Source organism: Denticeps clupeoides, chromosome 17 (assembly GCF_900700375.1).
Source record: "Denticeps clupeoides chromosome 17, fDenClu1.1, whole genome shotgun sequence".
In the NCBI taxonomy this organism is placed as follows: domain Eukaryota; kingdom Metazoa; phylum Chordata; class Actinopteri; order Clupeiformes; family Denticipitidae; genus Denticeps; species Denticeps clupeoides.
The window spans coordinates 1,787,479-1,804,701 of NC_041723.1; the positions used below are offsets into that span (position 1 = coordinate 1,787,479).

A 17,223-nucleotide genomic window follows, 5' to 3' on the forward strand; every position below is an offset into this window, starting at 1 on the left:
AGAGATTGGACCTACCTACTCATGTATAGGTCTTACATTTTTAACATTATAGAACAAAAATGAAGATGCAAACTAACACATGTGAGGTTATGTAATAAACAAAAAGATCAAGATTTGCGTCTCTCCAAATCAGGGAGCTTTTGCTGTGATGGCAACATTTCACACTCTCATCTTCTCTCAGTTGGACGACGGGGACAGTTTCCAACAGTCCTGAAGGTTCATGCTGAACACTTTCTTATCATTCACTCATGTTATCGAGCATCTCATCAAGCGGCTTTTGATATCAACAGTGAACAAAGCAGCCATGAAGGTAAAAATAGGAAAAAGCATTCATCAAGCATTCTTCACTTTCTCACGATACAACAAACACTGAAGATGTTTCTTCTATTGGATTCTTCAAAATGGCTCCATCTTACTCTCCATAGCCGCCACAGAGTAGGGGCGTCCAGACTTTTGCCTGGTAGTGTGTGTGAAGACAGCACATAACATTTTATTTCGGGTTTTACTGTGGCTGAAGTCCCACTGTGATCCTTGACACGTGTGATCTCCGGCGCTGGTATAATTGGAATGGGGGTTTTCTACAGAGATCAACTGGCTAATACGAGATCAACCCAGCGGCGGCGCTCAACGTCTAATTAACCTTTCCCGACTGACCTCGCGCAGTAGAGCGGCCTGGCCTTTCTCACTCGAGTGTTTCCACTTGCTGTCGGATCCGGGACAAGTGGCGTCGGTGTGATTGGGGAAAGGCCACAGTCGCTGTTCTGAGCCCTCATTACGGCGAATTCCACTCTCCTGTCCTCGTCCTCCACGTCTGCCTGACGGTGGTGGATTATGTGCATTTGATATCTGGAGGGTGCCACATCATGTCTCTCATCTTATCTTGTCCTGGGTGTGTGTCGTGCTGGTACCATGTACTATCCACACCTGTCCATCAGTGCACGGTACCAAAACATGGCCCTGGGGTCACCTGACACGTCGCCTTGGTCTACAGCTGATGTTTCAGGTGTCCCATTTGGCCCACAGACACGTTTTCTACATCGTCGTGTGTGTTCTTCCTGGTTATCATTTTTGCTGAGTCACAGAGCATGAGGAAAAATACACCGCCTGCAGGGGAGCTGCATCCGGCACCGCAATCTTTCAATCATCCTTTTTAATATTTCATGCAGAGTCCATTATGCTAAAATGATCTTTGTGTTATGAGCTATGTAAATATTTCAGAAGAAATAAACCTTTCATTATCTTTTTTTTTCTATTTTATTTTTTTCATTCTTAATGTCTAAGTATTCATATTGTGTGGCAATGAGTAAATATCAGTTTTAGTGGTTCCTGGTAATGCAATGATGAACCCCTTCCAAAAAAAAAAAGAACTATGATGATTAGACTCAGAAATTGGTCAGCTTGATGGTAGGAGAAGATGAGGATCCATGATGTGCCTGCACCAACCTTGTTTAATATTAATGAATGAAATTCTGGAGCATTTACCCCCTGGATGGATTTTTTTTTTGCATACATTCGTGTTTCAGTCTGTAAATAATGTCTGCTGAAATGCTGTACTCCATGGTGACAGTAAAAGTGAAGTGATTGTCATTGTGATGCCCTGTAGCACAACAAGAGGTGTCCTCTGCATTTAACCAGTCACCTTGGTGAGCAGTGGGCGGCCATGACAGGCGCCCGGGGAGCAGTGTGTGGGGACGGTACCTCGATCAAGAGGACCTCAGTGGCACCTTGACGGGCCAGGATTTGAACCCACAACGTTTCGATTAGGCCACCTTAGGTCTCTGTTCTTGCTTTTTCCCTGCCTACTGCCCTGACCAGTCACATTATTTCCATCACATGACTTTTTGAGCTTTTGCTTTATGAGCGTTATTATTTTATTATTCACTGGCATGGTGAAACACGTCCTGTGCTGTTCAGTAAGACAGATTTAATATTAAAAATCATGCTTTTATCCAACTCAATCACAACGGAAGAGGTTTCATGGTGTCTCCTGCCATCGCATAATTCTGCAGTGTAACTGTGGATACGTTCTGTCCATCCAGTTTTGACCCTTTTTGGGCTGATTTATGACCGCAGCAGGAAGTTTGGGTTTTCACATCATGAAGAATTTGTTACATTTGATGAATTGAAAATTTTTCAGTTGCCCCTAATGCATTCCTGTCTGTCTGTCTGTCTGTCTGTCTGCAGGCTCTGGCCACAGCTGCTGAGAACCTGCAGATGCAGCACCAGTGGAAGGACGACTTTGCGGTGAGGTTCTCCGTGATCTTGTGGTTTTATGCGTGATGTTGGAAGGCCTCTAATATCTCATCATAAACGAGCCTCTGCTTGGTGGGGATGGAATGTAAAATTAATGAGTGGCGGCGCGGCCGGGGCATGGCTGGAGGGGCGCGGGGGTGCAGGCAGGAGGGAATCTAATCAGGCGCACAACTGACCCACTTTGTGTGGAGGTGAGGCTCATTCTGGTGAGGTGGCCCAGCAAGACAACTGAGTGTGAGTGTGTGAGTGAGTGTGTGTGTGTTAATGGACCAAATCTCACTGAGTGCCTCCTGCATATGTATCTGTAGATTTCATTTCATCTCACGCACCCTCAGCGTGCGGTTAAGGGTTTGATTTCCCCTTTCACACACATATACACACACGCACACAGGTCTACTGTGTCTTTGTGTTTTACACACTGGTTATGCGAATAGTTGGTAACAACCTTTCATGGCTTGCACGGTAATTATTTTAATCACATTCTGATGAGTTTGTAGGCAAATTATCATTTGTGCCTATTTTACTAATTTTTCCTTGAAGGTGGGTGTGCCTGCCATGCAGGGAGCATGTGAGCAGCAACCAGTAGATGTTTCACCACAACATAGCCCACTACTGATTAGCCAATGTGTCCATAAATGTGCTTGGGCCTTGAGAAAATCAACATTTTTTAAAATGAACAATCTAAAGCTGCGGTGGCTCGTCGCCAGACGTGTTTCCCATTCACTTCCCCACACTTGCCTCTGAAATAGTTGTATTCCTAAAAACTAAATAACAATTAATTATTTGCAAAATGAATGAACGCGTTGGTTTAACATTTTGACTCGATTTACACTTTTTGGTCCACAGAGTATTGGCATTAAGTATTGTCTGAATGATCCAACATTATGACTGACATTATTGTCATTCAAATGTGTGAAAACAGTGAAACATGATTTTGATTTTGTTTCTGTTTATGATGATAAATATTGGCTGATAATAGTTATAGTTTATGGTATAAATGGACAATACTGGTGCTGAATGGGTGACCGGCCTATTAACAAAAAAAAATCACAGTTCTCCATCTTGATCTTTCATAAAAGGGTCGCCATGGTTGTGATAATGCGTGGGCTTTAATTGTCCAGGGTGGCGTCGCCCCTCGTTTTGGCATCCAGGGTGAGAGTGGAAGCCTTGGGAAAATCTTGAGAGAAATTCAATTGAAAAGGGCTCCGGCTAATGAGCCGTTTCTAAGGACACATCCACAGTCAGACAGGATTTAGCAAGTCGTTGAGGAGCTGGAACACTTTTGTTTCGATTGGTAACATGGCGGGCAGCCTGAATTCATTACGTAAAAATGTCAAACAAGTTCTCCCTTTTACTTTATGCATTTTTTTGTGTTTTTAGTCATATGTTAAAACTGACACTTTGACGGCATCTGGATAGTTTAGTTCAAGTTAAAATAATCTTTAACAGAATCAGGTAGCACTTTCCACTCTTTCATTTTGTCAGTTTCAGCTTGTCAGACCACATGCATGAACAAGTCACCAGTTAACCTGGTCAGCAGCAGTGTTGTTTTCGTCGACGAAATTTATGAAGAAATACCTTCAGCAACAAACCTTTTTCACGTGATTAAGATGAGACGTAAATGCTGATGATAACCACAATTAAATATGTTGCTGACGAATAAAAAACTAGACTAAATATGGTTTACAAGATAAAAACTAAACTAAAATGTTTCTTTATTTTCATTGACGAAAATGAGCCGTTCCACTAGTGTATTTGCTTTATTTTAATGTGGATTCTGTTTCCTGTATCTTTGCACAGATGACGTCACTTCCGTAATTCCCCATCACGGCATTAATTAGATTTCAGGATAAAATATTTATGAATAATTCTGACTAAAATATGACTAAAATGCTCAGGCTTTTAGTCAACTGAAAATTGATAAGACTAAAATAATATGAACGTGACTAAGACTAATAAAAACTAAAATGACAGCTTGATGCAAAGTCTAGACAAAACCTATAACAGTTGAGCTGTAACAACGTGCACAACGTGGACGTGAGTGCAGCGGTGACGTCTCTTTCCTCTGTCCTGCAGGAGGGGGACATCGTTTACTACAATGCCAAGGACAACGTGAGTGCAGTTTTCTTTACTCCGATATCGCACTAGTCTTCTTCTATTTGACAAACGGCCTAAACATATCCTATGACCAATATGATCAAATTATCGAGCCCTAAACAACTGGACAGGGAGATCAGTGGATTACAAGTGATTGCAGTCATGGAAAGTATTGTTTTTTTGTGATCACTGTTCATCTACTTAAAATAATGTTCTTTTTTTTCATAATTTACTCATTACATACCATATTATATCAATATCGGCAACTGGAAGTGTAAAAGGATACGTAAATTATTTTGGAGCTCAGTTTAAGACATTGAATGCTGAATATTATGGCTGAACGTTACACACTCACACACATCACGCTCTGCAGTGTTCTCACGTCCCGCTTCCTTGCCCCGTCTTCCCCCATAGCTTGATGTCAACGAAACGGAGGGAAAGAAGAACCGGATCCGGCCAGATTTCAAGGAGGACCCGTCATTCAAGCGCCTCACGTCCTACAACCTGTCAGCGGTGCACATACCTACAGACATATATGACGGCTGTGAGTAACACCCTCTGACACGGGGGTTCTGTATGCGCTGATGGCGGGGAGGACACACACCTGTCAGTGTAGAACTGCATTTAACTTTTATGGCTTTGTTTGAAGAACTACTGGTCCAACTTCAGTGATGATGATGACAATGGCACATTTCATGCAAACACACCTGAAACATGTTTTTTGTTTATGTAATTACACAAACACACACACACACACACACACACACACACACACACACATAGTCATTCAGTGTTCAGTTGTCCTCTCTGTTCTGCAGATTCCATACTGAAATGTGATCTCTTCAGCTGTTTTTACAAAAGGTTCAGGGTGTGTTTGTGTGTGTGTGTGTGAGGCAGAGAAAGGTGAGTGGAAGGCAGGGTCATGCAATATGTTTCTCAGCACTGAATGCATGCTGGGTCAGCGTCTGGTCCTGTGGCTAAAGACGTCCCTAAAACGCCGACCTTGCCATGCTAGTACAGAACACACTCACACACATTCACATAAAGTATATTATAAATATACACACATATACACACTCACATAAAGTATATTTTAAATATATACACATATACCATAGGGCAGTGGTGGCCTATCATGCCGCCAAGGTGCCACTGAGTAAAGCACCGTCCCCACACACTGCTCCCCGGGCGCCTGTCATGGCTGCCCACTGCTCACCAAGGGTGATGGGTTAAAAGCAGAGAACTTACAATGAGTTGTTACAGGGAAGTCCCCCCTGGAGCAACTTAGGGTTAAGTGTCTTGCTCAGGGACACAAGTGGGGTCTGAACCTGGGACTTCTGGTTCATAGGCAAGTGTGTTATCCACTAGGCCACTACCACCCTATATAAATATACACACTCATACACATTCACATGACTCATATTATAAATATACACACATATATACACTTTGCATGCAGAATATTATAAATATACACACATTACACACAAGCAGCAAGAACCTGTCAAAAAAGTGCCATGGTAATTTCCCTAATTGGTAATGTTTGTGTGTTGTGTTGAATGTTCTGAGGCATCAATTAGCCATGCTGGTGTCTAGAGCTGTAATCAGGCCTAAAGAGTCAGGCCTTACCCTGCCTGAGCCCATCAAAATTTGGCCCAAGCCCGACTAAATCCAACCTGACCCAAGTGCAGCTTTTTAAAAGCCCGGCTTTCTCTGTATGCACTACAAGCACTAGACTTTAGCCAGAAATGTACTTGCTGTGAGCTACATATGCCTATCCGTGCATAGCTGTCTGTACACTTCGTAATCTGTAGTATGTACTCTTTACCACCAGGGGACCATGTTGAGGCCGCAAACCAAGATCTCGCAACACTGCATATATAAAATATTAAACATCACAGGTATCTCATCTGTACACGTTCCGTTCATTTTTGAGTATGTTCACAAAAACACAGGAAAAAAACACAGGAAACAGACCAAATGTACATACCTACATAGTTAACAGCAAGTTTATTTCTTCCTTAAGAGGTTAAGGAAATATGTGGGTAAATCAGAGGGTTTAAAACATAAGATAGCCTCCATTTCACCTTCTCCGCATCCATTTTCGCATCTCTCGTGATAACTTATCACCTGACGACGGTGGACGAAAATGGAAAATAAAATAAACATTTAAATATTTAAATATTCATATTTCATCAAACAAATTTACATCATGCCAATCACCAAAGCACCAATGTACAAGCAGCGAATCACAGGAAAAGGATGGGTACTATAGACCGGAAGGTCGTCTTTGCTGACCGATATACACAGTCTGTACTGTGCATCGTGCTCGACCCGACCCGACTTATTTACAATATTTATACTAGAGCTGTAAATACTGAGCTGAGCCCGACCCAGTTTTAGCAATTGAGTCATTTGAGCGTGTTGCACAACAGCAGAGACTCAGCTCAACGCGCTTCACGAAAAGCAGCAGCTGCCCCCTTCTAAAAACACCGTGAGACATATTTTCACAGCGCAAGGGGCGCAATGTCTATGAAACACTACCACTAAATTGCTGATGATCCGTATTCTAGAGAGGAGGAGCTAACTACCCACCCAGACCTTTTTTATTGGTGTGGAATTATTTCTGAAGAACTTTAATTATGTTTTCAGAATCATAGTTTCAACACATGACACGCTCAAGTGATTATTTACATTTACATTTACATTTAAAGCATTTATCAGACGCCCTTATCCAGAGCGACTTATAACGTGCTTCCATGTTACCATCGATGAAGTGATCAATTCTGGTTCATTAGGACCCCCAATTATGAATACAGCCTTTTTATTCACTCTGTTCTAGTTTCTATACAGACGTCAGACAAGAAGAAGGTTACAAGTTCATCTAAATATTCTCTAAAGAGGAAGGTCTTGAGCTGCCGTGTGAAGATACTCAGTGACTGAGCTGTTCTGACCTCGAGGGGAAGTTCATTCCACCAAGACGGAGAAGAGTCTAGATGAATGATTATGATCTGCACATGTGTATGTGTGTTTGGTATTTCTAGACTACTGAAGGTCCAGGCTATTTGTCCTGGTAAGTGGAATTTAGGTGTAGTTTTGGGAACGGGTTATTTTCAGGACTGGAGGTACTACCAGAATACCTATAAACCTGAAAGTCAATGAGAGAGAAAAGCATTGCAGTGGCACGGAAACACACACATACACACACACACACACACACACAGACATAAATGTCTGTGGCCCTTTTCTCCCACTGGGCAGAAAATTGGATTTTCCCGGATAAAGCGGCGTGTTTTAGGGAGGGTGCCAGGCGCCAACAAAAACTCAGGGTCATTAGGAGAGATAACAGACAGATTTACACCGGCCTGGGAGACGCACGGAGAGGAAGTGGTGTTAACGCGCCCCTCCGACAGAATCCACCGAGGGGCGCCGCGGAACCAAACAAATGACTGGCGCGCTGCAGTGCCATCGCAACTCTTCCAACTTTATTGACGCCCCAAGACTCATTAGGTGCGGTGAAATGTGAACACGGCCGGAGAAGGTGTCATATCTTGTGGATTTGGTCAATCTATGGTGGATCAGTTCTGACGTGCGGCCCCAAGCCATCGCAGCTCCTGCACCATGTCTTATAGACGGCAGTAGACACTCTCTCCCGACCTCCTCTGTACGTGCTGATGAAGAACATCACGCCGCCGGGGTGTCCGGTTATTATGCAGTTTGGCATCTGTCAGCCTTTCCTCACGGTTTACCTCTCTTTAGAAAGCGTTTCGGGGTGTCACACAGTAGTCCTACACGTTCTAGCTGCTTCCCATGTTTCTCCATGCTGGAGATCGTTTATATCCGTTTCAGCCGGAGACATCTCTGGAGAGGGAGGGTAAAACTCTTCCTCGGCCCATTTACTTGCGCGGCACGGCACGGGAGCAGACAGAAGATTTTTTCCAAATGCAGCCGCGTCTATCTGCTTTAGAACTCGCCGCCTTGGAGGACGTGTCCCCTTGAGACGCCGTGCAGATAAGATTGTTTCTTTCCATTGTTCAGTTTTTCAGCTTTTTGGTGATCGTAATCTGGTGGCAGTGATCTACGCACAAACTCTGACCCCCTCGGCTGCCAGTCACCCTGTTTAAAGGGGCCGTAGAACGCGAATCTGGCATCACCTCCGTCTGGTGGATGGAGGTGAGCTGAAACAATGATGTTCCTTATGCTAATTCAATTCAAGCAACAGACGGAGGCAAAAAGAACAGATTCTAAAATCTTCGACTGTAGACGTAACTCTCCTGCACCCCACGGTGCACGGCGCCCCAGGAAAGGGCTAGAACCGAGGAACCCCCGCAACGCCGAGCCACTCCCGCTGTGCTGTACATGTGTTGAAAGTGAAAGCTGGTAATTACATCACGGCCCCGATGACTGAAGCTCCCGTACGACGGGTGTACGGACCTGTTGGAAACGGAAGGGTTCTGCAGGCGATTTACTGGCAATAAAGACCCACATTTTTTAATATAACATCTAGCACCTTTAGCAACTGTTTTCCCCCCAAAATCCCAGCTACTTCCTGCAAGTGTGCTCTGCACAACCAATCAGAGCAAAGCTTATATGAATGTCAGGTCTGGGCGTTACCCTCCTGGACAGCACTGAATGAAACACTACCACGTTTTCACACTTTTTTATTACAATGTTATTATGGTGTACCTCCTCGTTCTGTTTCGTACTGTGGACAACTCCACTTGTAGACAACTCCACTTAACGCAATATGTTCGTGTTTGTGCAGCCACCATAGTTCTGAATGAACTGAACTGGACCGAAGCTCTGGAGGATGTCTTTAAGAAGAACCGAGAAGACGACCCCACCCTCCTCTGGCAGGTTTTTGGCAGCGCTACCGGACTAGCTCGCTACTATCCAGGTACTTATTCCGTGGGCACATTCACCAACCTTAAACTCATACTTAAATTGTGTCTTCATATTTTGTGTCCATATTTTGTGGCCTATATTATTTTTCAGTATTTAAAAAAGTTTTGTTGTAGTTAGATCTTTTTGTCTATTTATAAAAGTCTGTCATGGTCCTCACGGGACCACACGCCCCAACAGAAGGGGCATAGACACCCCTGGAAAACCCCCACAAACTAGAAACCAATGGGGTGGTAGTAGCCCATAATGGGTAAGAACTTTGCCTATGAACCAGAAGAGCCAGGTTCAAATCCCACTCACTACCACTGTGTCCCTGAGCAAGACTGTCCCTGTAACTACTGACTGTAAGTCGCTCTGGATAAGGGCGTCTGGTAAATGTCGTTAATGTAACGCAACCCCCAAATAAGTCCAGAACTATAAAAAAAACACGGCCAGGACATTAGGTCTTCGCTCGTTCATAATTAGAAATTTTCTCTGTGCTTCTGCAATTCTTCTGAAGGATTCATGTTTCCTGTTCCTGTTTGGCTTTTTCCCTGGACTGACACGGATTCATGGATTGACCCCTTCTTGACTACTCTCTCTGGCCTCATTTTGTCTCTAAAAATGTCCGTCCAAACTGACCTTGCGTCCACACAGAAACGGCGTTTCAGGGGACCCAGATCGGTTGTTTTCTAGCACGGGCTCCAGAGAGAATTTCTTTTTTCCTGGTTGGGGACGTATTACCAGACTTATAACGACAAACCCAATGGCGGATAACACATTCGTGGTTGTGCTGCAGCAACTGCAAGGAATCCTCTCTGCGCTGCACATTTCTAATGAAAAGACAGGGGGACGGGGAGTTACAGCGCCACTTACAGGTGTGGAGGGCGTTCATTTCTTTGTGTGAATGTCAACATCTCAGATAACGCTCCCATGTGGACGCAGGTTTTTCAGAAACCGAACTCCTGTTTTAGAGAAAAGCGTTCTCGTGTTCCACCGTGGCATCTTGAGCCGTGGATACACCGTTTTGCTTTCCTCGATAAAACCCTGCCTGCCTGCCACTGTCCCCACCTCACAAAGTCCCACCTTGACCCTGGATTTGGAGAAGGAATGCAGGAGCAAAGGGCGTTGCCAGATTACAAGGTTTTTAATCCAGCGTTTCAAGATTAGAAGAAATCAACTGTTAAATCAATCAGAACTTGTTTAAACCTTCCAACAGGAATAAGAGGTTATCCAGACCTCCAGACCTTGAGGCACCTCAAACCACAGAAGCACTGTCGCCTGCTAATGACAAGTGTGCAGTGTGAACCATGCAGTCTTTACATGAACAGGCCCCGAAAATGTCACCGCTGGCAAAGAGCGTGTAATACACTTCCACTGTTAAGACTGAGGGCGGTGAATGAGTGAATAAGCGGGAGAAAGGTAGGTTTTAAATGAACACCGGAGGCCAGATGGCGGGCCATGATGTTTGAGGGATTCATACAGTGAAACCGTGTAACGCTCCATACTAATTTGAGTTAAGGGTCAAAATCTTCTCCCCTCTCAACGTCCAGCATCTCCATGGATGGACTCGAGGAAAACTCCCAGTAAAATTGACCTGTACGACGTTCGGCGCAGGCCGTGGTAAGCAGCTCGCTTCGTTTTAATTATCGTTCTTGATTTATTAGTATGAGCGTAGGGGAGTAGTCTGTTGATGCTGCTGTTGCCATTTTTTTTTTTTTTATTAATATATGAGACACTCTGCGTGTGTGGAGACGTTTATTGATTTTTCTCTCCTCCGTTCACAGGTACATTCAGGGAGCAGCTTCTCCCAAAGACATGCTGATCCTAGTAGACGCGTGAGTACTTCCCATATTTCTACAGGCTCTGGACACTTTATTGGAGACACCCACCCTCTGTTTCCTGTTCATGTGCTGAACACTACCTGATTCATCTGTGGTCAGTTCCTGGCCATCTCTGCTGACCAGATAAGGGTGTGGCATGTGACACTCAGGTGGTGGTGGGCGTATAGTGGTCCACTGACCATTAATTAAAGTTTCTTGTATACGCAAAGCATAAAAAATTAGGCTATTGGCTACAGCTGACAAAGAAATATCCTTTTTTGTCGGCTTACCGCGGTGTCAGGACTTTAACAATGCAAATGTGTGTGTGTGTGTGTGTGTGTGTGTGTGTGTGAGTGCACGTCTGTGAATATAATTTATCCAGTCAAGCGCAGTGAAACCCATGCCTGATGCGCCGTGAGTTATCCCATCGCTTTAATAAATGTGTGCCAGCGATGCGGCGTTCCTCATGAATCTTTCATTTAAACAAGCAGCGAGCGAGAGACGCGGCGTCCGGGCCGAGGAGAAAATGAGTCGCTGTCCGCGGTGAATGAGCTGATGCCTCCAGCCTGCCGGAGCTTTATTCGAACATGCAGTGATAGTTTCTGTGGATTATGTGTTGTGCACCTCAGTCGTTATTGTGGATCTGCCCCCCCATGTGTATGCTGCATGTTGTTTTAATGATCACCGAAACGTCTTCTGTGGGTTTATGTTTATGCATGCATAAAATTCCGTTGGCACCTGGAAATTTGCCTATAAGCAAATTTTTTTGGAGATGTCCCTAATGAAAGCGTGTTGCTGTCGTGCAATTGGGTTTATTTAGTGTCTTTGCGGTGCCAAATGCAATATTTAGTAATTTAACTAGGGCTACCATTGGAATACATTTTCATATAAGACAACAATCCTCTGTTAATGATAAATAAACCAATTTAATGTCATCAAACCAGGTCTTTACTGGTTTATGGGAGGTGTCATGGTGAATGGTATAATTTTTCTGAAGCTGAACGTGTTGAAACCGTGTGGATCATTTGAATGACATCTGCAGGAGTGGCAGTGTCTCTGGATTGACCCTGAAGCTGATCCGAACGTCGGTGAGCGAGATGCTGGAGACCCTCTCCGACGACGACTACGTCAACGTGGTGTATGTGAGTATGGGGGGGGGGTCGAGGAGGGGAAGCTTGGGGTCGAAGTGGTAATGAAATATGGATCTGCACTCGCCACTTGAAAACGGGGTTTAAATGAGGAGACCCTGCAGGTCTCGCCCCGCCGAATTGGAATGTGTCTGGGAAAGCGGGCGCGGAGAGCGCGGGCGGTGGCTTCCCGCGAAATGCCCATCCATCATCCCCCCCCTTCTGCATCCAATAACCCCAAGTGCCACCGCCATTGATCAGCTACGTTTGATGTTGCTGTTTCGCATTCGAGGCGCGCACTATCAAAGTGACCAGAGCGCCGCAACCTGTTGAAGGGTCTGTGCCATATGGCATTTCGGCAGACATGAAAGCATGAAGAATAGGTGGAGCAGCAGAGAAATAAAATCAGTGACGCTCAGCAGACAGCATTCAGAAGCTGGGAGGAGAAAGGTCCGTAAACACTCTCCGCACTGTTCCATTGTTCCACTGTTCCGCTTTTTCAGCTTCTGCTGAGATTAAAAGTGGCCTGTTTTGAACCGCTGCATCGCTGCGCCGACGAGGGATCTGCATATGGAACGCCGTCGTCCTCAGGAAGCTGTAGACGGCCGGTCATGCTACTCTCAGATGTTTAATAAGATGTGGACAGTGAAGGTGACACTCATTGGTTTCCATTCATTTTGCTGGAACTATAGAAGTTGCTCAATATCACTTCACTCGATTGAATATTGATCGGTGGGAATGCTTTGATCTTCTCAACTCAAGGATGAGCATTTACATTTACATGGAGAGACACTTTTCATACAGTATGCACATTATACTGCACACTCTTCATATAGTATGTGTTCTATACTGCATGCTCTTCATACAGTATGCATTTCATACTGCACACTTTTCAAAATGCATGCATGTTATACTTCATGCATTTCATACTGCACACTCTTCATACCCAATGCATAATGCCAGGTTTAAATAATGCATGCATTTTATACTGAACTCTTTTCTTACTGAATGCTCATCATGAAGCAAACCTTTCATACTGCACACTTTTCATACATGCATTGATTTTACTCACTAAGCACGTGTGCCCATCAGCAAGAACGACTGGATTGATGTATTTTAGTGCTTTAGGACACGGTGATGTCACAGACCCAATGCCTCAGGGTGCTGTTTGCCCATCGCCCGGATCATTCTTCACCCAAATTACCCATAAATCCACTGGTCATTAACACTGGCCCTGAGAGAGTGCTGACATTTGGAGGATCACACAGAGACATGCAAACCTTCCCCAAGCATTTTAAATCCAACAAAAACCCACATTCTGTTTACTTGTTTTATTGTGGGAGGACCGCATACATTTTTACTTTTTCTTTTTAAAATTAGGACACATTATCTATACCAGTATAATAGAATTTTTTAAAAAGCATGACCTCTTTTCTCCGCCTGCCATTTCACATGTGAGATGGGTCATGATCACCCACGGGCTCGGTTTATCAGGACCAGCTGTCCGTCATGCACTGTGGTTATTGTTGATTCCGTATGCTGCATTGTTTTCTTCTGTTTTTTCAGCCATCGGACTGTTGTGTACTTTCGCTATAATAAAACTCCCTGCAATTTATGATGCCGGGAGCCTGTGCCTTTTCCTTACCCTGACTTGGCATTACAAAAACATATTTAATAGCAAGTCACGTTAATCTTCGCATTTTACGGCATTTTAGCAGAAATGAATCAGTGAATTTGACACTTTAAAATAAATAAGTGCAATAAACACTAATGCCTTAATATATTTCACTTACAAAATGTATCATAAAGATGCAGCCGGGCCATGAAGGAGTCAATTATTATTATTTTCAAATAGTTTTTCTTCAGACTCGCAGAGATTAGACATAATGAGCGACCAGATGAAGAGATTTTGGTGGATCAGCACACTTGTTCATGTCATATTTTTAAACATGCATTGCAGCAAGCTTTAGTCTTAGATTTAATCACAATTGGTTCATGCAAAGCGTGTAATTTGTCACAATTCTGTAATCAGTTGGCATCCCTGTTAATAACACACACACATGCGCAAACACACATACACACACTATCCATCATGAGTTTCTCCTGTCAATCAGAAGAACCCATGTAGGTTTCTATCTCCTCAGCTCATCTTGCAGTTGCTCTTTTCTCAGATCAGGATCAAAGGGAAAATAAAATTTGGACACAAGATTGACCGGGTGAATGGCCTGGTCTGAAAAACGAATATGCACGGCGTCTCTTCTTTACTGCCCGTTTTTATTTCACACACACACACACACACACACACATTACTGATATACAGATCATATTTTATGGGCCTCATCATGACAGAGCTCCGACTGCATTTAAATGTCCCTCCGCTGGGCCTGACATTTACACACCCTCCACCTCCCGGGAGTCTTGCCTGCGTTCACCTCATCATCCACGGCGAATGCTGATGGGCACGTGGCCTTTCCCGTCCCCTCAACAGTGGCGTCGCTACGGTGGCAATTAAAGCGCCGGAGCGTCTCTGTCAGGCGTCGTTTCCAGGAGCCTGGATCAGCTGCAGAAAGTTCACAGGCTGAGTGACGACTGAAACGGCGAAAACGAGCTCTCGGGCGGCCCAGTTCAGAGTACGACGGGAGAAAGTCCTGCCCGATGCAACTTGTCGTGTAATTATCAGGCCCTTCATCACTTCCTCTCGCTGAGCCCGGGCCGGCGCGGTGCTCTCTGGCGACGCGGGACGTCTGCTACCTGCTGCCGCCCGTTGCCCGCGCCCTTCCCATCATTCCAGGCAAGGAATACATTCTAAAACGGGAGACATTTTCAGAACCTGAATTTCACAAACGTAGAAAATGAGCACCTCGTCTGTCTGACTGGAAAGAAATCTGCTGCTTCACTATAACCTGTTGACAGTTTGGTTATAGTCATTATGGTGCAAAATGTTGCCGGCAGTACCGGGAAAAAATATGCTGTAATAATGTCTTTTACTTAATATATCATCTCGATCTAAATAAAAAAAGTGAAATGTTATGAAGTTATGAAGCGGAGTGCAAGCTTCCTTTTAAATTTGAAAGTGAAAGTGAAGTGATTTGTCATTGTGAAGCACTGCAGCACAGCACACGGTGACACAACGAAATGTGTCCTCTGTATTTAACCATCTCATTTGGTGAGCAGTGGGCGGCCATGACAGGCGCCCGGGGAGCAGTGTGTGGGGACGGTGCTTTGCTCAGGGGCACCTCAGTGGCACCTTGGCAGACCGGGATACGAACCGGCAATCTTGTGATTACAGGGCTGCCTCCTTAACCGCTAGACCACCACTGCCCCCCGGCTAGGCCACCACTGACCCCCGTTAGGCCCCCACTGACCCCCGTTAGGCCACCTCTGCTTCCCGCTAGGCCACCACTGCCCCCCGTTAGGCCCCCACTGACCCCCGTTAGGCCACCTCTGCTTCCCGCTAGGCCACCACTGCCCCCCGTTAGGCCCCCACTGTCCCCCGTTATGCCACCACTGACCCCAGTTAGGCCACCTCTGCTTCCCGCTAGGCCACCACTGCCCCCCGTTAGGCCCCCACTGACCCCCGTTAGGCCACCTCTGCTTCCCGCTAGGCCACCACTGACCCCCCGTTAGGCCCCCACTGTCCCCCGTTATGCCACCACTGACCCCAGTTAGGCCACCTCTGCTTCCCGCTAGGCCACCACTGCCCCCCCGTTAGGCCCCCACTGACCCCCGTTAGGCCACCTCTGCTTCCCGTTAGGCCATCACTGCCCCCCTTTAGGCCACCACTGCCCCCCTTTAGGCCACCTCTGCTTCCCGCTAGGCCACCACTGACCCCCGTTAGGCCACCTCTGCTTCCCGCTAGGCCATCACTGCCCCCCGTTAGGCCACCTCTGCTTCCCGTTAGGCCATCACTGCCCCCCGTTAGGCCATCACTGCCCCCCTTTAGGCCACCTCTGTTTCCCGCTAGGCCACCACTGCCCCACCCCCTCGCTAGGCCCCCACTGCCCCCCATTAGGCCACCACTGACCCCCCCGTTAGGCCACCGCTGCCCCCCGTTAGGCCACCGCTGCCCCCCATTAGGCCACCGCTGACCCCCGTTAGGCCACCACTGCCCCCCGTTAGGCCACCACCGCCCCCCATTAGGCCACCGCTGACCCCCGTTAGGCCACCGCTGACCCCCGGTAGGCCATGTTAGGCCACCACTGCCATGATAACTAAAAAAGAACAAATGTTTGAGGCTCTGCTCAACAAAAGCAAAGTCCCATATTTAAGAGAATATTGTTCAACTTTTATAAGAGTCATCACTGTTCTACATGCAGATAGAAGACCCAATAGCAGACAAACTGATTATATTAAATATGATTCCAGAGGGTTCTTCCTTTGTGAATTTACATCTTTGTGATAAAGTCCAGCCTCCACCTGTAGAAGTTGATTGAAGTTTTATGCTTTTACCTTTTCTGTTTCTTAGATTTTAAATATAATATAATAGTAATGATTTTAATGTAATATTGTTTTGGAAAAAGTAGTTATTATTAGTGGTTGTAGCTGAGAGAGGTCAGGTCAGGTCAGCTGCTCTTGTTGGGTTGGCTGTTATTTCGGGACAATAGGAGGCTCCTCCCCCCTCTGCTCCGGACAAAAGACTGTAAATATTTGTGCAGATGAATGTCTTATAAAAGATGAGCTGCCTGTGTCGGGCCTTTCTGGCAGGTGTGGTGTGTGTGTGTGTGTGTGTGTGTGTGTGTGTGAAATGTGGGATTTGCTGATTGGACTCCCATTATAGCCCTGATCTCAGTTCACAATTCAGCTGAATATCAAGACAGCAGATTTTTGCTGTGAGTTTGTTCTGTGTGTGTGGGGTGGTCCATGATGTCGTTGAGATGGGTGCTTTAAAGCCATTAATGAGTGCTGCTGCTGTGTGTGTGTGTGTGTGTGTGTGTGTGTGAAACCAGATGTGGTTCGTTGGACACACACACACAACTCTAATTATAGCAACAGAGCATCTCCGGAGACGGGTGAGTCAGAAAGGAGCCCGCTGCATTGTGAAG

The 17,223-nt window shown here is 45.5% G+C and overlaps 1 protein-coding gene across 13 annotated transcripts in view; it reads left to right on the forward strand.

Annotated features, from left to right (window-relative positions):
- LOC114766508 (voltage-dependent calcium channel subunit alpha-2/delta-1) overlaps window positions 1-17,223 on the forward strand; it is a 67,282-nt gene that overhangs the window by 20,543 nt on the left and 29,516 nt on the right. For all 13 annotated transcript variants that reach the window (XM_028957273.1, XM_028957275.1, XM_028957276.1 and 10 more), the window contains exons 4-10: window positions 2,185-2,244; window positions 4,330-4,365; window positions 4,765-4,894; window positions 9,116-9,247; window positions 10,785-10,854; window positions 11,019-11,069; window positions 12,097-12,196. In XM_028957273.1, the coding sequence (XP_028813106.1) occupies window positions 2,185-2,244; window positions 4,330-4,365; window positions 4,765-4,894; window positions 9,116-9,247; window positions 10,785-10,854; window positions 11,019-11,069; window positions 12,097-12,196 (579 nt within the window). The remainder of the gene's footprint in view (window positions 1-2,184; window positions 2,245-4,329; window positions 4,366-4,764; window positions 4,895-9,115; window positions 9,248-10,784; window positions 10,855-11,018; window positions 11,070-12,096; window positions 12,197-17,223) is intronic.